At 56.3% G+C, this 24241-nt stretch overlaps 1 protein-coding gene across 4 annotated transcripts in view; it reads right to left on the minus strand.

Annotated features, from left to right (window-relative positions):
- Positions 1-21948, minus strand: part of TTC39C (tetratricopeptide repeat domain 39C) — a 34111-nt gene extending 12163 nt beyond the window's left edge. The window contains exons 1-6 of one of the 4 annotated variants that reach the window (XM_059707460.1): positions 21648-21947; positions 12333-12381; positions 10544-10672; positions 8073-8187; positions 4803-5120; positions 2504-2718 (exon numbers count right to left, since the gene is read on the minus strand). In XM_059707460.1, coding sequence (XP_059563443.1) covers positions 2504-2718; positions 4803-5120; positions 8073-8187; positions 10544-10672; positions 12333-12381; positions 21648-21802 — 981 coding nt within the window. In that variant the 5' untranslated portion in view covers positions 21803-21947. Of the gene's footprint in view, positions 1-2503; positions 2719-4774; positions 5121-8072; positions 8188-10543; positions 10673-12332; positions 12382-21647 lie in introns of all 4 variants that reach the window. The other 3 variants (XM_059707461.1, XM_059707463.1, XM_059707462.1) reach the window with 3 other exon arrangements.
- Between the last annotated feature and the right edge of the window lie 2293 nt (positions 21949-24241).

Raw genomic sequence — 24241 nt, forward strand, 5'->3', positions numbered from 1 at the left:
GCCGCAGAATCATCCACTTAGAGGCGCGGCTGCAAGGACTCTGACAACAGGTTATGCACTTAACCCCACGCCAGGGCCAGGGCAGGGCAGGCAGGCTCAGCCCCTTGGGCACAGTGAGCTCAGGGATCCGCCTCCGACAGCAGCACAGACAGGGGTGAGCCTAGCCATGGACAAGCGCACTTAACGTATTGGCGATGTTACGATCAGCTCCTTCCAGCGAGCAGTCGTCACACCGCCTGATAGGGATGCACCTCGCCGGGGAGTGACGACAGGGACACCCTCTGCGGAATAAACCCCCTCACTGCGCGGGTCTAAGAATGAAGGCACCGAGGGCCGGGCGCCTGAGGGAGTGAAGAGAGCCCGCCGGACGGGAGGGAGGCCTCCGGTGAAAGGGGAATGAGCAGATGCCAGGGAACGGCTCTCCCCGCACCACCCTCTCCTGCTCCTATAAATAACCACCCGCACCAGCCGCAGGGCTGCTGCTCTGAGACCAGACGCAGGCTCGCTCATCAGCGACGCAGGAAACGCTGCCAGCAGCAGCTCCGAGGAGGGTCAAGGAGCCAGAGCCCGGAGCCCGGCCCTGCCCCCCAGCTCTCGCCCAGCACCACGGCCGTGAGCCCTCAGGGCCTCTGGCTCCTTTCTCTCCGATAAATTCATCGCCAGAGGGAACCACGTCCCCTTCGCTGTTCCTGCCACAACTGTGAACTCACAGCTAAAAAGCAACACAGCCCTGGCCGGTGTGGCTCAGTGGATAGAGCATGGGCCTGCGGACGAAGGGTCCTGGGTTCGATTCCCATCGAGGGCAGGTCCCTCGGCTGCAGGCTCCTCCCAGGCCCCAGTCGGGATGTGCAGGGGAGGCAGCCAATCGACGTGTCTCTCTCACATCCATGCCTCCTTCTCTCTCTCCCCCCACCCCCCGCTTCCACGCTCTCTAAGCATCATGGGAAATACCCTCAGGGCCGGATGTACAACACAACAACCAAAAGCAACACCGCCTCCACCCATCCACTCACCCCAGGATGGGACGGACGGGAGGACCAGAGAAAAACGCGACTTCATCGTTCAGTCTCGAGAGAAAGCACTACAGCCACTTTCCAAAGGTCCCGTGGTCCATGGAAGGCCCGGCAGGAGAGGCGGAGCGTCCGAGACAGGACCACACGCCGGGGGAGGTATGAGCGCCTCCCCACCTCCCGACAGAACCTCCCAGGCAGCAGGACCCTGGGAGGAGGGGCCTGGGGAAGGTGACGCGAGGGTCACGGGAGGGCCGTCAGGGTCACGGGAGGGCCGTCAGGGTCACTGAGGGTCACTGGAGGATGGTGAGGGTCACTGAGGGTCACGGGAGGGCCGTGAGGGTCACGGGAGGACCCAGGTCGTTAGAACCTCTCGCTGATTCGCTGCTCCATTGGGGAGCCATGGGCTCACCCAGCACACAGCTGCCTTCCTTCACAGGCACGATGTCTCACCGACATTTTCATTTTTGTTCAGACCCTCATGTCCTCAAGCAGGAGACGGGAAACGAGGTGCCACGGAGGGACAGCCCCTGCCCGCACCCCCTCAGGGGTGTCAGTGCCTGGAGTCACAGCCTGGCTCCGGCTGGTGCGTGGGGAGGACCCTTCCCTTCGTTCTTTGGCGAATCTTCGCCCGAGGACAACGTTCCGTTGGTTTTTAGGGAGAGTGGGAGGGGGAGACAGAGAGACATCGACGTGAGAGACACATCGATTAGCTGCCTCCTGCACACGCCCTTACTCGGCCTGGGATTGAGCCCGAAACCGAGGTCCATGCCCTTGGCGGCACCCTAACCACTGACCCAGCCAGCAGGGCCCCTTCTCTTCTTTCCATAGAAAGCGGGTGACATTTTACATCTACGCCACCGGCTGCCCTGGGGACTGGATGGGTGGACCGCACAATGGCACGCAGGCACAGCAGGCAGGGGAGTGGGGTGGACTGCACGGGTAGTACGCGGGCACAGCAGGCAGGGGAGTGGGGTGGACTGCACGGGCAGTACGCGGGCACAGCAGGCAGGGGAGTGGGGTGGACTGCACGGGTAGTACGTGGGCACAGCAGGCAGGCGAGTGGCGCACACGGAAAATAAAAGCTGTGATGACTTCAGAGCTGGTGCCGTCCCTGACATGGCAGGCGGTTCCATGTATAAACATCCATCGTTAGCCACCATGACATGTCAGAGGTGGATTACTAGGAACTGCACGGGAGATAAAGTGTGTTTCCTGTTCTTCATCTAAGAGACTTTCTAACGCTCCTGCCTGCCGCCCCAGCGCCAATCTCGGCTCACAGCCTACACTCTCCCCTGCCCCGCCCGCGGCTCCGGCTCAGGAGCAGGCAGCGGGCTGAGGGCCCGGGCTCCCGGACGCGGCCACGACACAAGGGAAGGCACAGATGGTTCCTGGCCTCGGACATGCGGCTCCTGTGCGGCTCGTCCCAGGCGGGAATGACAGGCGGGCCCGCAGGAGGCTTTATTCAGGACGCGCACACGCAGGCACGGTACCTCGAGTCGCTGGATGCGCCCCTTGAAGAACATGAAGAGGGAGGAGTTGGGGTAGGCAGCCTCCTTCCTGTGCAGGATCTCCTTGGCCTCCTCCAGGCCCGCCCGGCTGTCGCTGCCGTCCAGGGCGAAGAAGGGGCGGACCACGGTGTGGAACCACAGGAGCGCCAGCCTGCGGGGGGAGAGATGCTGGGCCCGGACCCCTCCCGGCCCCGCTGCTCACACACAGGCGCACGTGTGCGCGTCCGGACACCCCCACCCCCCAGCCCCCACCCCGCTGCGCCGTCAGAGAGCCGCCTGCCTTAGTGCTGTCAGCATTTGGAAAACGGCAACTTCAGCGCCCAGAGCAGCCCACGCCCCGGGGGAGACGCGAATCGAGGCCGGAAGCATGTAGCTCCCGAGGCTCCCGGGGGGACACCACGCCTCGCTCATCGAGGCGCAAACGAGACAGGAACCGAGGCCGGCACGTCCTGTCCCTGCTCAGGAAAGCGTTACTTCTTTGCAAAAGGAAAATGTTGCTTTCTCCCGTGTTCACAAGCAGGCCTCAGAGTCAGGATGTAAGTGCAGGAGCCACGGGCAAAGCCACGGGTTAAAGTATAAATGAGGGAGCAGATAAGGGCCCTTTCTCAGGCCTTCGAAGAGGCTCCATTTAGAAAACAAGTAAGTTACTAAAAATTCTGTCACTTCAAATCCACCCCTTTCGGGAAAGTGCCGTCTTAAAGGAGGCCCTCCAGGGACGCACTGGGCTCTGCCTTAATGAACAGAATGTTTAACCCACAACCAATATTTTTCTGTAAACGTGTGCTCCTGGCACACGCAGAAATGTGGTTCCCTTTTGGAAATCAGGCTGATGTACATTCATAATCCTAACGCTTCCTTTCTCAGAAAACAGTGTCAACATGTAAACAGACAAATGATCACACGTTACAAACCTGTTAAGTCAAATTAACGAAGGGCCACGGTTTGTGTCACTGAATGAGTTTGGGGAGGCACAGACATTTCTGAAATGAAAATTTAACGATCGTACCCGGGCCAGTTTGGCTCAGCGGATAGAGCGTCAGCCTGCAGACTGAAGGGTCCCGGGTGCGATTCTGGTCAAGGGCACATGCCCAGTTGTGGACTCGATCCCCAATGTGGGGTGTGCAGGAGGCAGCCGATCAATGATTCTCTCTCATCATGGATGTTTCTCTCTCTCTCTCTCTCTCTCATTCTCCCTTCTCTGAAATCAATCAATAATAATAATAAAATTAACGATCTCTTTAATAGCCACCACATATTATAAATATTCAAATTCCTCAATTCCGACATGAGTAGAAATAGAGCGCTCGAAGGCTCCCTGTGATATCACCATTATTGGGGAAAATTCCGACAAGCGGTACGACGTCCAAGGACATCTAGTGTCTGGTAACATCATCCAAATTGCAAATCACAGGTATTTACCAAATTGGGAAAAAAATCACACCATTTTTAACTGATGGAGGATGGGTGGTCCCTGCTCTGACCAGTACACTCTCGTGTTTAAGTAACTGCCACTTAAGCTTAGACTGAACCACACAGTGACTCGGTTTACTGCGATCGCACCAAGCAGCCAAAGCCACATCTATCTAAGAGACCAAGGGACCAACCGGAATCGTCACGAAAATTATCCAAGATGAGGGCAGAAGAATAAAAATTCATAATCACAGAAAGGCCCTGTCAGACTTTCATCCTTTAAATCTAAGAACCGGAACCGGGATCTCGGTGACTGTGGTCAAGGTCCCCAGAACGGCTTACACCCTCATGTCAGGCTGGGAATCGGATCGTTTGACCGTCTGAACGCAGGACCCGTCTGTGAGCCTTAGCACCGGGCCCGGCTCCCTAAGACAGCGTCTACCAACCCCGGAACCACGGCCGACGGCCTTGCATCGCAAGACAGGAGGTTCGCCCAGCTGCGTGTGGCCCAGCGGTCGAGCACTGACCCAGGCAGCCGGTCAGGGTCACCGTCTGACTCCCGGTCAGGACACAGGCCCGCGGGGTGGGTCGGTGCCCTGTGAGGGGCGTGCAGGAGGCAGCCGATCCATGATTCTCGCATCATGGATGTTTCTCTCTCTCTCTCTCTCTCTCTCTCTCTCCTTCTCCCTTCCTCTCCGGACTCAATACAAATAAAAAAATAAAAGAAGACACTCGCCTGATGCCCACCAAACCCCGTTTACCTGCTGCTCCTCTCCCGGGCCGACCGCGGGCCCCTTACTCTCAACACTACGTTACCGACAAAGCAGCGCAACAGCTACTCACGTAGCTAAAGGGGCCTTCATGTCCTTACTTTCGCTCGCATACATCAGTGAAGACAGCCCCTGGCGGCGGTCTCCGGGGAACCCCAGCAGGTTGATGATTTTGAGCAGGTTGGGGGGCACCATGGAGATGCAAAGGTGGAACAGGCCGTATCCAAAGCTCACGGCACCTCTCAGCCGGCTCAGGGTCTCCTCGGACACCCCGTCGGCCGCCGCGTGGTTGTCGTTGGCGGCGTCGGCGGGCCCCGGCGGCCGCCTCTGGTGCAGCTCCTGCAGCGCGTTGATGTCCAGGTAGCACTTGTTGTAGATCTTCCAGGCTTTCCGCAGGATCCAGCCGCCTTTTATGTACGCTGGGCAGGGAGAGCGGACAGTGAGCGCGCAGGCACCGTTCCGCACGGACGGCAGAGGGCGCGCAAGAGCGCCTCAAACCGGGCAACACTGCATCCTTTCCATTTTTTTATTTTTTGGGGGTGGCGGCTTTATAGGCCATTCTACGACTCAGGGCTGCAAACCACTAAAAAAATACGTTAGTTCTTTTTTGAAAATATGTTTTTATTGGTTTCAGAGAAAAAGGGAGAGGGAGAGAGAGATGGAAGCATCCATGATGAGAGAGAATCGCTGACCGGCTGCCTCCTGCACGCCCCCCACTGGGGACATGGGACAAGCATGGGAGAAAGCCTGAGAACTAGAACCCGGGGTAAGTGTGCAGCGTAACGGTCACGTCACCCTTATCCCTGCCACAGCTCGCCCACAGTCCACACTCAGGGGCTGATTAGCAGAAGCGACTAACAGTGACCCTCTCGATGGGAAGGGGGTGACGAACCCCACCATCCAGGTGCTCGGGGCCATGGGGACAGAGACCCTCCCAGCCCCGCCAGCGATGATGGCGAAGAGCCCATGGACCGGGAGGTCGCTGTTCGATTCCAGGTCAGGACGCATGCCCGGGGGTGAGGCAGTAACAACATTCACAGACTCACGTCTACCTGGAGCTCAGGCAGGCGTGTGCCAACCGCTCCAGGGCTGGGGAAGAGGTGCCTATAACAGACACGTCCAAGGAGTTTTCCCCCAAGAAAATTATCCACAAAAAATGGTTTCTGCCCTGACCGGTGTGGCTCAGTGGATAGAGCGTCAATCTGCAGACTGAAAGGTCCCAGGTTCGATTCCGGTCAAGGGCGTGTACCTTGGTTGCGGGCACATCCCCAGTGGGGAGTGCAGGAGGCAGCTGATCGATGTTTCTCTCTCATCGATGTTTCTAACTCTCTATCCCTCTCCCTTCCTCTCTGTAAAAAATCAATAAAATATATTTTTAAAAAATGTTTTCTGAGAAATGGGCCTCAGCAAAGCAGGAAATAAACACTTTATGGTGTAACAACCCCGTGGGTTCTAAAAGGCGAGGGAAGCCCACTCCGGGTGTGGGAAGAGCTCAGGAGATTTATCTCAGTGCAGTGGCAGATGCAATGGCGTGAGCGCACTCCTCCTGTACAAGCTTCCTCGGCACACCGGGAAGTGGCAGGGCCCGCCTGAGCAAGCCCCCTAGAGCCCCTACAGAGTACCCTGATCTTTCCTACCATTGGTTGCCCTAAGGATGGTGTAAACTTCTGATTGGTCCAGAGAGTTATATATACTGCTGCACTTACATAATAAACTTAGATCTGCGTCTCTGAACCTGGTCTCCGGAGTTGGGCATGCTTCGTTAGGACTCCGTCGGCCTCACCCCCACGGGACCCCCTGCCTCACCGGGTTATACTTGTTGTTTCAAACAAACACCGAGCTATTCGCAAAGCAAATCACCACACACGCTTACTAGAGACTGAGGTCTTCGTGCTGCCAGAACCTCACTTCAGTATCAATATCACATTCAGCAAAGTCTATGGCTGGGGGAGGAACCAAGAGCACTGCTTAAACATCTATGACAAGTGGAACAATAACTGATGCATATCAGCCTGCCGGGAGAATGAGACGGCCACTTCTCAAGGCAATTTGGGAAAGAAATTCAGTACACGGGTGAAACATTTTTTTTAAAAGCAAAGAACACATGCATGTCCATGAGAAACTGTTTAAATTACAGAATAGCCCAGCCAGCGTAGCTCAGAGGTCAGAGGTCAGGGTTCGATTCCCGTCAGGGCACATGCCTGGTGGCGGGCTTGATTCCCAGTGTGGGGCGTGCAGGAGGCAGCTGATCAGTGATTCTCTCTCATCATTGATGTTTCTATCTCTCTCTCCCTCTCCTTGACTCTTTGAAATAAATAAAAATGTACTTTCACAAAAAATAAATTACAGAATGTTCATGTTAAACTAATATGCTATTATTTACCACTCAAGATCTTAAAGCTACAAAATTAAAGAAAATATTTCTCTTAAACTAATTAAGAAATTAGTTTATCTCTCTCTCTAAAGGTTAAAATGTAGGTCATTCAAATCAACTAGTAAATGTTAGTATGTGCTCAGGCCTTCAATAACAATTTCCTGAAAAAACAACAAAAAAACCTGGCATTTAAACCAGCTCTAAAGGTACTATCAGAACTTGGTTCCCACCAAGAAAATGTCTGCCTGTCTGTCTGTCTGTGGCACTGGTGCCCCCTGAGCATGGCCACTCTCTTGAGACGAGAGGATGAACAGAGACTTTGGCACTAGAAGTGGCCCACGTGACACCACTCGGAACCGTGGTCCCAATTTTCCGAGTAACCCGGTTACCGTACCCCAAAGAGGTGCCACTTTTTCTTCTTTTCTTTTTTTTAAATCCTCACCCAAGGATATGTTTCCACTGACTTTTAGAGAGAGTGGAAGAGAGAGGGAAGGACAGAGAGAAACATCGATGTGGGAGAGACACATTGATGGCCTGTCTCCTGCACACGCCCGACCAGGGCCCGGGCCAGGGAGGAGCCTGCAACTGAGGTATGTGCGGCACGTGCCCTGGACCAGAATCGAACCCGGGACCCTTTGGTCCACAGGCCGACGCTCTATCCACTGAGTCACACTGGACAGGGCAGTGCCACAGACTTTCAAAGGCTGAAATGCGAGGCTTCTATAATAATAAAAGCGTAATATGCTAATTAGACCAGATGTCCTTCCAGACAACCTTCCAGACGAAGCTGGGGCTGCGAGGGAAGCCCGGGTCCTGGGTGCTGGAGGCTGGAGGAAAGCCCGGGTCCCGGGAGCCAGAGGGAAGCCGGTGCCGGCAGCCCGGGGGAAGGAAGGCCTACTCCTGCACGAATTTCGTGCATCGGCCTCTAGTTTTGAAAATGAGAGGATCACTGACTGCACACTGACGAGCAAGGCCGTTCACAAGATGCTGCCGGTACCTGAGAGCTCTTGCTTGACGAAGGAGAGCACGGCCAGGTACACCTGGCAGTCCGCGATGATGATCTGCCGCTGCAGCCTGTCGACCGTCGAGGGCGCTGACTTCCGGGCGTCCGCCTGCGGAGGGAAGAAGCGCACGGTGAGTCTCCCACAAGAACGCTCCCTCCAAGCAGCTGCGAACTTACTGTGCAAAGTGGTTTCGCTGAGACATGGCCACCACGAGACGCCAAGACCAATGACCCCCCGAGCCTGGCCGCTCCTTACTGACCACGGTGGGGCTTCATTCTGTTCACAACACAATGATCAAAACCCAAAGCCCAGAATCCTAACCGATAAAAGCCCTGAGTTCATGGGACAAGGAAAGCCAACACTGAAATGCAGGGTTTTTTACCTTTTATAAAACTATGTGAGTTCATACTTCTCCAAAATAAAACCACTAAAGGCACAAAACATTCCCCAAAGTAGAAAGCCTGAAGGTAGCTATCCACCATCAGGTAGGACTGATATTAGCGTTCATTTCTTAGGTGCCCATAACTGAGATGTGATGGAAACTGGCTACATTCTCTCCTACATGTGTTAAGGAGAGACTTCCCTGGAATTAAAAAGTAGCTTTGACTGAATCACAAATAGAACCCGAAATTTGTCATACTCTGAGGTGACTGTCTCTCTAATAGTTCATATCCCTTGCTAAACGTTGCTAAACTGTAGGTTATCTATATATACAAAAGCCTAAGCGACAGGCCAACCGGCAGACCAGCCAGTAGCTATGATGCACACTGACCACCAGGAGGCAGACACTCAATGCAGGAGTGGAAACCACAGGCATGGAAACATGGAACAGACTGATGAATCTCAGAGGGAAGGGGGGAGGGGGGAAGGGGGAGGGCAGGAAGAGATGAACCAAAGATCATATATGCGTACTAGTGGCCCAGTGCACGGATTTATGCACCAGTGGGGTACCTCAGTCTGGCCTGCGGGGATCAGGCCGCAACCAGCTCTCTGACATCCCCAGAGGGGCCCCAGACTGAGAGAGGGTGCAGGCCAGGCCGAGGGACCCCACCGGTGCACGAGTCCGTGCACTGGGCCTCTAGTTTAAGTATATTAGGAAATGTGTGCTCAGGACATCAATAATAACTGCAGGCCTTCAAAAAGAAATAAGCAAAGAGTAAAACCAAAAAACCCTACTTTTTATAAGATGTTGGTCTTTACAGTAAAGAATGTTTCTAAATGAAGAAAAATGACTGTAATAGGACACTGCATTCTTAATACAAAGTAAACTTGAACAAAATAAGCAAAACAGCTTTCATCTGCTTTCACAATGATACGAGCTGATGAAATTCCTGCAAATATGACCACAGTATGCACAGTACGCCTGACAGAAGGACCAGTTTTCCCCCTTTCAGGATCATCATAATTCATCATGGCCACGGTTGTTCCTGATCTAGGCCCAGCAATCGTTTTTTTTAAATATATATTTTTATTGATTTCAGAGAAGAAGGGAGAGGGGGAGAGAGAGAGAAACATCCATGATGAGAGAGAATCATGGATCAGCTGCCTCCTGCACGCCCCACACTGGGGATCGAGCCCACAACCCGGGCCTGTGCCCTGACTGGGAATCGAACTGTGACCTCCGGGTTCATAGGTTGAGCTCAATCACTGGACCAAGCCGGCCGGGCCCAGCACTCATTGTTTTGTTTGCTTAGCAAAAGTCAGTCTAATCCTTTGCTGGTAATAACATCTACTCTGCGTGTTGCTGGAAGGGCTAACGAGTTCCTGTGCGTGAAAAGGCTTTTTACATTGCAAGGACCCGTCACCAAGGTTAATTGTTAACACACGTGCTGGGCAGGTACCAGATACTGCAGATAGACATGCAAATGCGCGGACCGCCTAGCGAGGGAATGCTGCCTCGCTGTGCATCGCAGGAATGCTCTGAGGGACAAGGTGCCAGGACCCGTGGGGCCTGGAGAAGACACGCAGCAGGCTCGGGCCCGGGCCCGGGTCCTTGTAGAAAATGACTTCTCGGAAGAGGGATGAGTACAAACCAGGTCAGAGGGGAGAATGGCCCTGCTGGTGGCTCAGTGGTTAGAGTGTTGGCCCACGCACTGAAGAGTCTTGGGTTCGATTCCCGGTCAGGGGCACATACCTGGGATGCAGGCTTGATCCCTGGCCCCAGGTTGGGGTGGGTGCAGGAGGCAACCAATAGATGTGTCTCTCTCACATCGATGTTTCTCTCTCTCTCTCCCTCTCTCTCTCTCTCTCTCTCTCTCTCTCTCTCTCTCTCTCTCCCCAAAAATCAATGGAAAAATATCCAAAACAAAACCTTCAAAACAAAACAAGGAATATGTTTTATAACAACCAGAAGCCCTAAGAAACAAGTAACGCATTCAGTTATGTTCTAAACACCAAACCCGCGTAAATGAGCAGCGTCCGAAACGAGGGGCCCACGGTCCGCCACCGAAGACTGGGCACTCACGTTCTTCTTAATTCTGTTCTTGATGGTTTCGATCACGCCCGCCTCCTCGCTCTCGCACAGCTTCTCTGTCGTTCTTAAGTCATCACACGCCAACTGCATTTTTTCCTCCTCGAATGTCATCATGGCGTTCTTCCAAGGGAGAAATGGGGAAAGCAGGGGTGAATCAGGAAGCGTGCGAAAATTTACACCAAGTTATTACAGCAAAACTCCAAACCACAGAAACATTGAAATGATCTGTCGCAAGGAAAGAGCCAGGACGTTGCCTCGTATCCTATTCATGTACAGACAGCGACACCAGCACCTTGGCATGAAGTAAGAAACACTCACCTGCGCCGGCACAGAGAGACACGTGGAGTGAGTGCCAGGCCTGCTGTTCTACAATTTTACTTTCAGTTAGAACCACGGCGACCAAAGCCCGGTGTCATGTCTGACTGGTCCTTAGCTCAGCTTTTATAACCGGGTCTCACTGGAAGTGCGTTCTTACCACCCAGGGCGCTGCCCCCTCGGTACCGCACAGAAACCCGCAGAGACCGCGGGCAGTTCTGTGAAAGGCAGTGTTTCCCGGGACCACGGACGGAACCCAGCCGGTCCACGGGGAACCCGCCCCGGACAGGTTTTAGGCGGCCGGCTGGCAACCGCTGCTCTAGGCCACGTGTGACTGGGGGGGGGCGATCCCTTCCTCGCTGGACACCTGCTCTTTCCACCCCGTAGAACTGAGGTTTCCGAGGTGCACGGGCTACGGGGCAGAGCCAGGCACGGGGTTCTGGAAGGATCTAAGGAGGCGAATCACTGTGAGCTCTGCAGTCCCGTCACACTCACAGCCCGCAGGGCATCCCAGGCCTCCTCGGCACGACCAACCGTTTCCAATCCAGCCAAACAGACGCGGCCCCCTCGCCCGCGTGTCCCCAACCCCCTCCCCTTCCCAACCAACCTACCACGGCCTCGGCCGCCCCAGCCCCTTCCATCAGGCTCGAATCCCATCCACCCAGGACCGTGTTCCTGAAAGAAGGCAACTGTTTCCTTGCAAACCAGAAGACCCTGAAAACTCTGTTGTCTTCCCGGCGATTTGAGAAAACGGCCCACACGAGCCCCAGGCCCCCGGAGCCCCCGGAGCCGCCGGACCCTGGGCCCGCGCCCCGCGGCTGCTGTCTGTCTTCCTAAATCTCGGATCTCAATGCTTCCTCTATTTCATTCTTATTGGCCTCTACTTGGGGCTTGTTTTCTTTTCTTTTCGGTTACAATTCCATGGTGGCTTTCCAAGAAATTAAGTTTGAAAGCAGTTTAGGGGATGTTTCTGAAAAATAAAAGCATCGGATTTCCTAGATTGCGATTTACTTTCAAACCCAGCGGCGACCTCGGCCCTCAATTCCTGAGGTTAAATTACACTTGAAAATGCACCAGCACCCGACGGCCTCGGCTCTGCGAGCTTCACTGCCTTCCGGCCCATTTATTCGGTAATTTCAGAGCAAACCTGTATTATTCAAAGTCTGACTTTTCTCCATTCAAATGCAGTTTTAATTTTGGGGAAGATATTTAAATAACTACATTTTCACTTAAAATGAATTTTGGTTGGGAAAACGGGAATGCGCTACGAGATACAAGCATCTTCTTTTTAAAAAGAGGAGAGAAGTTTTCTTACAGGTGTTGGCTAACAGGCAAAAATCTTTACTGCCGTTTTGAACTCTCCAGGGTCCTTCACATCGCGAGCCTGCGCAGCAGGAGCCATGAAGCACATACCAGCCCGTTATATGTTCACCGCCTCACGCAGGACCTCCCCACATCAACTTACCAGAAAACTGACAAAGCTGGCTCCAAAGCTCATTAAGGGGCTCTGATTTCTGTTAAAAAAACAAAATAGGAATAATTAACAACATTTGCGAGGCAGGGATCACGACACAGTCCTACTGACGGGAGAGAAGGGAAGGGCTTCGAGCAGCTGGACTTGCCCTGAGTGGATAGTTAGAGGCGCGGGAGGTCACTGGTCTGTCTGTGGAGACGCCCCGCCCCCCGCCCCCCTCCTTCAAGGCCAGGGGGACAAGAAAGTCGAATGTAAGAGGGGCTGCCTTCGTGAGCCAGCCCACCACCCGCAAATACATGCCCAAACCGAGGCGGTTAACATTCGTTTTAAAAATGCAAAACATGCCCGCTGGTGTGGCTCAGCGGTTGAGCGCTGACCCAGGAGGTCACGGTTCAGTTCCTGGTCAGGGCACAGGCCTGGGTTGTGGGCTCAATCCCCAGTGGGGGGTGTGCAGGAGGCGGCCGATCAATGAGTTCCTCTCTCATCAATGTTTCTCTCTATCCCCCTCCTTTCCTCTCTCTCTAAAAGTCAATAAAAATATATTTTTTAAAGTAAAAAAAACAAAAAGGCAAAATGTGTTCAAAACTTTATACACATAAAACAAGGACCGTTCTTAGAGTGGGTTGCAGGGTTTTACCGCGGTCCACACCCCGCAAACCCACTCTCCCCTCCCAAAGAACTCTCAGAGTGAACCCGCCCCCCCCCCGCCCCCCTGGGCCCTGCCCCCCCCACTGGGTGCCCGGTCCTTCCCCAATTTCACGTGCGAGCAAATAGGAAACCGAATCAAACATTCCCAGTTCAAGTTCAGGAACACACCCGTTCTGCTTTAAGTTCACAACCACCCCTAGATGTGCACTGAGAGGAAAAGCAAGTTCTAACCGCCTTCTGACGGGAAAGGAATCCTGCCAGCCTTTTAATTATATAAATAACGTGGATACGTGTTGGAACACGGGACCTGGGACTTGATTGGACAATGCTCTGCACTTTGGAAGATGCAGGCATTTTTCAAAAGGAACAGCTAAAAAACAAACATAAAAAAGCTCCCCAATATGCCTTAGGAGCCCTTTGATTTCTTCTTTTTGAAAAGGAACCATCAGTAATAAAACAGCTATTTTTTCTCTCTCTGTGTGTCAGGACTTCCCCAAAGGTAGAAAAACTGTTGAGACTACAAAGAAGCAACTGCCTGTCTGTTTCCAAATGTACTAACCTTCCCGTGGAAACCGAAAACGAAGTTTCTCCAGGACATTAAACACTGGACGGACAGAGGCCCTGTTCCCCGAAGCCAAAGGGTGGAAACAACCCAAGATGGATGCACAGCCTGACTGTGGTCTAAACAGGGGTGGGCAAAGGTAGATTTACATTTTTTATTTATTTATTTTTTAAATATATTTTATTGATATTTTACAGAGAGGAAGGGAGAGGGATAGAGAGTTAGAAACATCGATGAGAGAGAAACATCCATCAGCTGCCTCCTGCACACCCCCCACTGGGGATGCGCCCGCAACCCAGGTACATGCCCTTGACCGGAATCGAACCCGGGACCCTTCAGTCCACAGGTCCACGCTCTATCCACTGAGCCAAACCAGTTAGGGTGATTTACATTTTTTAAAAATATATTTATATTGATCTCAGAGAGGAAGGGAGAGGGAGAGAGCGACAGAAACATCCATGATGAGAATCATTAATCAGCTGCCTCCTGCACGCCCCCCACTGGGGATGGAGCCCACAACCCGGGCCTGTGCCCTTGACCCCAATCAAACCTGGGACCCTTCCGTCCGCAGGCCAGCGCTCTATCCCTGAGCCAAACCGCTAGGGCTAGATTTCTATCTGTTCCTTCTCTATCTTAGGTCATGCACACAGATAACCGACTCTCTCACCCCCACAAATGCCAATAGCAGGTGGAGCCAGCACTGATAGCACCTTGCAGAGATCGGCCAAACCACACGTTATCGACAACCTAAAGAGCCTTCCGCCCGCCCGCGTGGTTCGGCGGTTGAGCATGGACCCAGGAGGTCACTGGTTCTATTCAGTCAGGCACGTGCCCAGGTGTCCGGCTCGATCCCCAGCAGGGGGCGTGCAGGAGGCAGCCGGTGGATGCGTTTCTCTCACATCGATGTTTCTCTCTGTCCTCCCGTCTCTCTTCCACTCTCTCTCTAAGAATCAAGGGAGAAATATCCTCGGGTGAGGATTAACAATAAATAAATGAATAAATACGACGGGAAGCAGGGAGGCATGGCACAGACTGACACGTCTCGGTGTGGGGTGGGGGACTCACATCTTACAGGCATAGCCATGGGCACGGCGATAAGCTGGTGAAGACCTGCGGGGGGGGGGGGGGGTGGGGAGGAGGGGAGGAGGGGGGAAAGTGGGAGCTATCTGCAACGCTATCCACAATGAAAATACATATTAAATAGACAAATAAATAAATAAATGTGGAGTCAGCAGCCCCTCCTGGAAGGACAGGCCTGCTCCTCACGTGTCCCGCCCACGGCCGGCGCTCGCCGGCTCCCTCTGTAATAACGGACCGTCTTCCTGTTGGACGGAGGAACCGCCTGTGTCCCTGCCTCTGAGGTTCTGAAATTCTTGAGCAAGAAGGACGGGATGGGGACAGCGTCCGGCTGGGGGAGGGCTGAGGCGCTGACCATCACCGCCCACACCTCAACCTTCAGACCGAGTGCCAGGAGGTGGCGTCTCTTCTCAGAGAGCAGATGGACGAACGGTTTTACATGGAAACATGCTCTGCATCTGCGTGGGGGCCGGGTGCTCCCTGGACCTATTCTGACTGCTCCCCAGCAGATACAAATATCGGGTCATAATGTTACGTGTCCACACCTCAATTTAAAACAGCACGCACGCACGCGAAGGGACTGTTCAGAACTTGGGACGAACGGCACCCCGGAACAAGAAGGGTTTAGTGGGGACTGGACCGGCCCCCGCGTTGGCCCGCGAAGACCTTACGGACCCAGATGGGACCTGCTGGCGAGCGGCACACGGGTTAATTCAGGGAGCAGGCCCGGAGGCGGAAGAGCCACGGGCCGAGTTCCTGCCGCCAGCCCAGCCCCTCGCGGGAGAGCGGCGCCAGGCAGCCTTTGGAAATAGAGAAACTCATCTCTGCGACCCACTCGCCGGGCCCTGTACTTCCCTCTACCCTCCTCCAGTCCCCCTGCTGCCGGGCTGGGGAGGAGGCCCCTGGCCCAGACGCCGGGCGTGAAAACGGTGCTCGGGCCTGAAGCAGCCGGAGCGCAAGGCCTGACCTGGGTCACATCACGGTTTGGGGATCCGCCGGGTTTTGTGTGACCAGAGCTGAGAGTGTCCAGGCTTCAGGCCACTTCTCTCCCTTCCTCATCCTCACCCACATCCACTCCGATCTCCTCTCAACTCCCGTGGAGGGAAGGAGCCTGTCATGTCCTGTCAACGAGCACGCGTGACGCACGGCACACGGGTTCTCCTAAGGGTGACACCTTGAATGTGCGTTTCTACACTCACACACACACTCACACACACACTCTCACACACACTCTCACACACACTCACATTCCCACACACACTCTCACACACACACACACTCACACACATTCACACTCACACACTCTCACACACACTCTCACAGTCACACAGTCACACACTCACACACACACATTCACACTCTCACACCCACACACACACACTCACACATCCACTCTCACAGTCACACACTCTCACACACACACACTCACACACACACTCTCACACACACTCACATTCCCACACACACTCTCACACACACACACACACTCACACACATTCACACTCACACACTCTCACACACACTCTCACAGTCACACACTCACACACACACATTCACACTCTCACACCCACACACACACACTCACACATCCACTCTCACAGTCACACACTCTCTCACACACACACACTCACACACACACTCTCTCACACACGCTCACACACTCACAGACACGCACACACACGCTCACACACACTCACAGACACGCACACATTCACAGACACTCACACACACACACACACACCCTCTCTCACACACACACTCACACACACTCACATTCACACACACACTCTCACACTCACACATCCACTCTCACAGTCACACACTCACACACTCACAGACATGCACACACACGCTCACACACACTCACAGACACGCACACACTCACAGACACAGACACACACTCTCACACACACACTCACGCACACCTCTGCACCGGCTCTCCCTTTCTCTGGCCATTCCCTACACCTGCATTCCCCTGTTCTGCGGCAGCTGCCGTTTCGGAAGAACCCCCTGCAGGCACGTGAGTCCTTCATGAATGTTTAAGCGGGACCTTTTCAGACAGGGCAGTCGTTGATAAAAATAGTTGAGCCTTTTGTCCGAACCCACCACGGAGCTGAAAAGAAGGGAAACAACAGCAGCGCGTTTCCCGGCTCCCGGCCGGCCCCTCACAGCGTCTCTGCTTCTCCGAGCGCCCCCTTTTCCGCTGCTTCTGCACCTACGGGCTGTCCGTGGGCTCTGGCGAGTGGCCACCTCCTGGAGCAATCGTGGGCGGCTGCGCGCTCTCCCGGTCTCCACGGGAGAGGCTCATAGACACCCCGGCCCGGCTCTCCCGCACGCCCGTCCTTCCAGGAGAACCACTGCCTGAAGCAGAGGAATATTCTAGGTCTCGACTCCCAGGTCTCTGCACAGCTCTTCCCTGCTCTGTTGCACCGCGCAGCAGCCACGGACACACACGACCGCACGAGGGTGGCTGCGTCCCAGCCGACTCTACAGGAGCCGCAGGCTGGGTCTGGCCCGCGGGCCGCAGTCTGCCTTCCCGTGAGGCTGGCTCCACCCTCACGCGCCAGGTAAGGGCGTGGCCACACGGCTGGGCTGCATGTGCCACGAGCAGCGTTAAACGACCTAGGACCCGTGTCTTCATGTTACACACACACACACATTGCTCACCACCCATTTTCCTTGCTTTTAATACACTGTTGCCATGTTCGGCAAGCACAGCGGGAAAAGAAGAATATCACAATTCATAGCACCAACCAGGTCCTAATTCTGTATCCTATTCCCGCCATTTCTCCTCACTGGACATTCATTATAACCACAACATGCTTCTGGTTTCACGGACACGGACAAGATTAATAATACCCACAGGCAGGAGTCGGTGGGAATCCACCCGCCACCTTCCCGGTCTCCTTCCCCTTCCCACCCTCCACCTCCTTCCACTGAAACCCACTCACTCCTTCCCCGTGAGGATGCTCCGCTGGGCTGCGCGCTGCTCCCCCGCGGCTGCAGGCTGCAGGCCCTGGACCTGTCTCCCAGCCTCCCCACCTGCTGCCTGACTGTGCGCACCCGCAGCCTGGCCCCCTGTGAGTCCACAGGCGGCCGCCACGCAGGCGTGAGAGCGTGTACGTAGGAGGGTGGAGGTGGACTGGAGCAGCGTGCGCATGTACAGGTGTGCATGTCCGTGGGCCCACGCGGCCCGAGCGGTCCCCGCCTCTGGGACCAGGTGCCCGATGGGGCTCAGCAGCAGCCCGCTGCGCCAGGACCGTGGTCACCAGGGGGCGGCGGCGACGTTCGGAAATCCCGCCCGTGACATGAGAGCCCCCATTGTGCACACGTTTCCCTCCCACGGGGTTATGTCTGAGCGACGCAGCCAGACCTCCCACTAATTCAGAATGGCCGTCAGGGAAGCGGCTTCTATGAGGAGCCATTTCTCAACAGGTCGCTGCTCAAACGTCTATCTTCCCAGTCACGTGGCGAGAGAATGAAGCTCCCCCTTTAATAAAAATGTTACTGTTCCTCTAGATACAGTGTTCCTGTTGTTCCAAGCTGAGCAGTCGGATCCTGGAAGGCGTGGTCTGTGACCAAACAACCCAAGAAAGGAGGAAACCACCGCTCTCCCTCCGCTCTCCCTCCCAGCACCCGAGGGTGCTCCCAGACACCCCACCCCCCACCCCAGGAAGTGTCCGCACGGTCCTGCAGCAACCTTTCAACCAGGGAACAGGAAGTTGCTAATGCGTAACAGGATCTAAATCTTTCAAATGCAACATGGGAGGCTAACTTTTTAAAAAAATACGTTTTAATATTGATTTCAGAGAGAGGGAGGGAGAGGGAGAGACAGAAACACGAGAAAGAATCATGGATCAGCTGCCTCCTGCACACTCCCTACTGGGGATCGGGCCCGGAAACCCCGGCCTGTGCCCTGACCGGGAACCGAACCAGCGATCTCCCGGTGCCTGGGTGGATGCTGAACCCACTGAGCCACGCCGGCCGGGCTAACTTTAATGTCAAAGCAACTTCACTCGGACCCTCTCCTCCTACGCAGACTCAGCATTGGGAGAAAGCACAGGGAGGGCAGGGCAGGCACGGGGTACAGAGCAGCCGGTGTCACCTGTCTGCCCCGTTCTCCACCGCACCGGCCCCCATGGAGTCTTCCTTCCGCTCTAACCACACACCACGATGCCTGCTGCTCCCGTCCGCCGGCCGGGAAGCCCTGAGACACCCAGTCAACCCCCACAGAGGCGGCAGAAGGCGGCTGCAAGCCGGGCGGCGGGAATGCGGAGAGGATATGGCCGCTACTGTCCTCCCCTAAAGAGAGTGTAAGCGGCTGGAAAACAAGGTCGAAGGGCAAACTACAAATCTGATCACCTTGGGAGACAGGCGGACGGTATAGCGAGAAGAGCCCTTGATCTGGAACCACAGTGCTGGGTCCTGGTCCGTGATAAGCATGGAAACAAGTCCCTGAGGGAAACTCAGGATGAAACGCCCCTCACTAGAGCCGCACCCACTGGAGCCACACCCACTAGAGCTGCACCCCACCGCACCCCCCTAGAGCCGCACCCCACTGGAGCCGTCCCCAGAGCACTGGGAACACGAGGAAATGTGCCCAGCAGCGCACCTGGCAGAGAACAGATACGATGCTTGTTTCCTTATTTATCTTCTGCTCCCATTTCCAAATACAAGAACAGCACCGGGAACACAGCGATAGGACTGCAGTAACGACGCCTGTGTCAGATGGGTGCTGGGCGTATGGGGGGGGGGTCACTTCATAAGGTATGTAAGTATCTAACCACTATGTGGTGCACCTCACATTATATGTCAACTGCGACTGAAAAATAGAATGCAAGCAGGTAGCTCTTACCTATAAAATGCAAGTCCTCCTTGGACACCTTCCCCTTCCCTCACCCCCCCCAGACTCACCCGCCCAGAAACACCTTTCAAAGTGCATTCTTTGTGGGTAGCTGTGCACAAGTCTTCCTACAACGTACCAGCTGCCCTTATCACCATTGCATACAATCGTCTGGATAAAACGTAACAGCACAAACAGTTATTTCACGCTTTCAGGAGACAAGAACCGGGGGTAATACCTAAGTACTATGCTACAGCGATTTAGAAAAAATGGTCATCTCTATACATAAAAGCCTAAGCGACCGAACAACCGGTCGCTATGACACGCCCTGACCACCAGGGGACAGATGCTCAACGCACAGGCTCGGGCTCCCTCCTGTCTGGCTCGGGCCTGTGGGGATCAGGCCGAAACTGGCTACCCAACACCCTCCGAGGGGTCCCGCATTACGAGAGGGCGCAGGCCAGGCCAAGGGACCCCAGTGGGATTTGTACACCGGCCGCTAGTTAAAAATAAGCAACACAGGACATTTCAAAGCACGTGGTATCAAGACATACAAACAGCGTATCTTGGTCAGCAACTAAAGAGAGTAAGCTGGACTCCGAGACCTTCTCCCGCCCTCTCTCCTGCCACGAACCGGAGTCCAAAAAAGAAAAGCGCAGCCCAAGCTGGCGTGGCTCAGTGGCTAGAGTGCCATCCTGTGGACTGAAAGGTCCCGGGTTCGATTCCGGTCAAGGGCACGTACCTCGGCTGCAGGCTCCGCCCTGACAGGGCCCTGGTCTTGTGCAGGAGGCAACCAACCGAAGTCATCACTCTCTCTCTCTGTCTTTCCCGCTCTCTTCCACTCGCTCTGCAGATCCCTGGGGAAAAACCTCAGGTGAGGACTGAAAACAGAAAGGTCAGAGCTCAGGGCACGAACACTCGGATTTCACCCTTGTTTCCATGACCTGTGTTCTCAGGGGACCACACATCTGCACAAGAGACTGGGAAGCCCGAGTCTTCACATCCGCTCTGCACTCACAGCCTCGACAGAACGCTGGCTGGAAGCGGACGGCTTGCTTTAAACGTGAAATGTTCTGAGTGAAGCTGAGAGGTTCTCATGTCCGGCTTCAAAACGTCTTCAGTGGGAAGTTTAGGGCGGGGAGCGCTCTGCTGTGCCATGAGGACTGTGGGAGCTTGGATGAGGCCTGAACATCTGCAGCAGCCGCATGCATCTCTCTCTCTCTCTCTCTCTCTCTCTCTCTCGTTTTCCCGCAGCCTGGCTCCCGATCACAACTGCACATCTTCCCTCTGGTTCCTACCCAACCGGTGGGTCTAAAGTGAGAGGCACGTGACCCTGAAACATGGACAGGGAGGCCGCTCACCAACATCCTGGAGTCCCGTCCCCAGGCAAAGGGCAAATCACAAACGGCTCCCTGGGCCAGGCCCCGCCCCCTGCAGGCCCCGCCCCCCGCAGGCCCCGCCCCCCCGGAGAAAGCGTCCAGGACGCAGCTCTCCTTCCCTCGTTAAAAGGCGGATAAGAAAACAGCTCAGCACACGTGTGGGCCCCTCCCTCTCGCATGTGTTAGCCCCATGTCCCTCCTCCTGTAAGTCAGGCACCCTGACCGCGGTGCGCGCTGGCAGCACGGGCACGCGGCCGGGCAGAGGCGGGCAGCGGAGTCCGGCCGAGTTCTGTAACCCCGGCCCGGCCCGGCCCGGCCAGGATGCGGGTCTGTCTGCAAATAGACGCGCCGGGGACGCACAGGCTGCACAGCCGGCCGCGGAGAGGTCCAGGCGGTCAGGGCGCACGCGAGCCGGGTCACGGCCCTGCAAGCCCCAGGCCCCGCCGCCTCCAATCGCATCCGGCCGCTGCTCCCCAGGCCCAGGCCCCGGGGGGAGGGCGCCCCTCTCGGGGGGGCGAGGCCGGGGACGTGAGGGGAGCCAGCGAGCGCGCGGGGAGGTCGCGCCGCGGGTCCCGGGGAGAAAGCACGCCGGGTGGGGTGGAGAGGACGGTGTGGCGAAGGCGCAGGGCCGGCTGCAGCCCCGGCCGAGGGGGAGGCCCTGGGGCCCGGGCCGGGGATTAGGGGCCCCGGGAGGGGAGGCCGGCCGCAGCCTGAATCCCGTGAAGACGGGCCGGGGGGCGCGCGTGGGGGGGGGGGGGACGGGGCGCGCGGGGGGGGGGGACGGGGGGCGCCATCACCTGTATTGTCGGAAGAGCTGGTCCGACTCCCGGAAGCCGTTGTTGAGCAGCATGTTGATGCCCGCGAGGGCCAGCTCCGCGTCCTGCAGGGGCGCCCCGGCCGCCGGGTCCGCGTCCTCCCGCCCGCGCGGCCGCTGCTGCTCGGCGCCGGCCATGGGCGCGGGGCCTGCGCGGGGCCGGGAGGTGGTGCAGCCGTGCGGCCCGGCGCCCGGATCCGCTCCACCTGCCGGGGCGCAGCGGGCGGGCGCGGGGCGGGGCGGGCGCTGCGGCGCAGGGAGCGTGGGCGTCCCCGCCGCCTCCGGCCGCGATTACTCAGCAGCCGCCCGGTCCGGGGCACCGCAGCCCGATCCGTTTCCGGGTGTCTGTCACCCCCGAGCCCGCGCCCCTCGCCCCTGCCTTCCGGCGCCCCCGCGCCCAGCCCGCTCGGACACCCACGAGGCCCCGAGGCCGAGGCCGGACCCCGGGTGCCCGAGCCGGAGAGGACCAGCGGGTCTGAACGGAGGCGGGGAACTCCGCCCGAAACGCACGCCGCCCGCGCCCGCGACCCCGAACCCCATCCTGTTCCCGGGCCGCCCACAGCGGGTGGCAGCCAATCCCCGCGGAGGTGGGGGGCGGGGTCCCCAACACACACCCCTCCCCGCCCCGCCCCCCGCTGCCCAGAGCCCCGCGCGGAGGAACTGGGTGCTCGTACCCTGCACCCACCCTCGGGCCGGCGCTCACCTCTGTGCCGGGGCCCGGAGGCCCCGATGGAGGCCCCGATGGAGGCCCCGATGGAGGCCCCGATGGAGGCCCCGATGGAGGCCGGGACCCGAAGGTGTAAGTTATGGAGACGCTGCTCGAGCGCCTGCCGCGCGCACCCGGCGGCCGTGCCGCCTTCCCGACGGGAGAAGCCGGAACCTGGGCCCGGCTCCGAGGCGGCCCAGCGGCTCCCCCTGCGCGCTGGTTCGGGGTCTGGGCGGGGCGTTATGGAGACAAACGGCCCACAAATTACTTTTGTTTTTCTCTAAACTTGTTTCTTGCCTCCATTTTAGCAATATCGCCAACATGGTATCACACTCAGGATGGTGGCCGGAAATGGTCACTTAAACCAGCGGTTCTCAACCTGTGGGTCGCGACCCCTTTGGGGGTCGAACGACCCGTTCACAGGGGTCGCCTAAGACCATCGGAAAACACATCTATAATTACATATTGTTTTTGTGATAATCACCATGCTTTCATTGTGTTCAACTTGTAACAATGACATTGGGGGTCACCTCAACACGAGGAACTGTGCTAAAGGGTCGCGGCGTTAGGAAGGTTGAGAACCGCTGAAACCCCTTTGTAAATCATTGTCGTTCGCAGGTTGCACTTGATCCATTCCGATTTGGAGAAGATTTGCCACTGAAATGGTTTTTGAAACTTAAAGCCATATTCAGGTTTGGAGATAACCCATGAATTTCAAATATCATGTCCGCCATTATAGCGGAATCAACAAAATAAATTAACACAGGAAAGATTGCAGATGAACCCAATTGTATTTTTTTTTGTGGCTTGCGCCCTCGCACACAAGCCCACGCAGTGTTCCCAACAGTCACAGATTCAAGTTAAAGGCAACTGGATTGGGGGCCCTTCTCAGCGTCTCCATGTCACTTACAAATCCATGCGAACTCGCCTGTGCATCTGGAGCCGCAAATCCCCTGAAGTCGCAACAAAGGGGTGACTGTCCCCCTGGGAACGCCCCTTAGAAATGCAGGAACCATTGCATCCATGCAATCTGAGAAGGATTTGACATGTTGACCCCCCCTTTTTTTTTTTAATCCAAGCACTCTGGGGTTTAAAATAGCGTTCTTCTCCAGTATCCTCATCACCACAGACCTTCATGGCAGCAGAAGCCGGGACGTGGTGGTGTTTAGGGCGTGGGGCATGGGGGAGGAGCAGTGGTCGCCGTGACGATGCTGCTGGGTGTTTTAGGTGCCAGTGAGCGGCACTGAGAGCGAGACCCGCGTGGCAGAGGCCCATGTGTCCTTTAATACGTGTATGTAGGTGCGTGTTTTCTCGGCCGCTGATGCAGGCTCGGTACCGGCCACGCGGCTCACGGGCTCTCGCCGCCAGGGAGCCGTGGCCACACACTGCCACTGGTCACGGGAGCTGGCACCGTGCCCGCGCTCACAGCTGCCTGAACTTTGGATCTGAGGAACCATCCACCCCACATCGTGAAACGGCCTGGTCAGCGCGGGAGGGAAGCCCAGAGAGCAGCGCCAGCCGTAGCCCACGGCCTGGACTCCCCCAGCAGGAGGAGGAGCTGGCTCGGCCCTCTATTCCCGTTACCGAGAAGAGGGAGAACAAGTCTGGAACCGAGGGCACCGGGGGCAGTGTTAGCGCTTGTGCCTGGGGCCCTGCAGCCGACATGGCCGAGGGGTGAGGAAATCATAGCACCTTTGTGGGCCTAGATTTGTCTCAGGAACCCAGCCCGTCCGCCCAGCTGGCCCGTGTGCTCCGTGGTTGGGCGTCCACCCACCACCAAGAGGTAGAAGGTTCAGTTCCCGGTCAGGGCACATGCCACGATTGGGGCTCGATCCCCAATGGGGGCCTGCAGCAGGCAGCCAATCAATCGT

This window comes from Myotis daubentonii, chromosome 8 (genome assembly GCF_963259705.1).
Source record: "Myotis daubentonii chromosome 8, mMyoDau2.1, whole genome shotgun sequence".
NCBI classification, from domain to species: Eukaryota; Metazoa; Chordata; class Mammalia; order Chiroptera; family Vespertilionidae; genus Myotis; species Myotis daubentonii.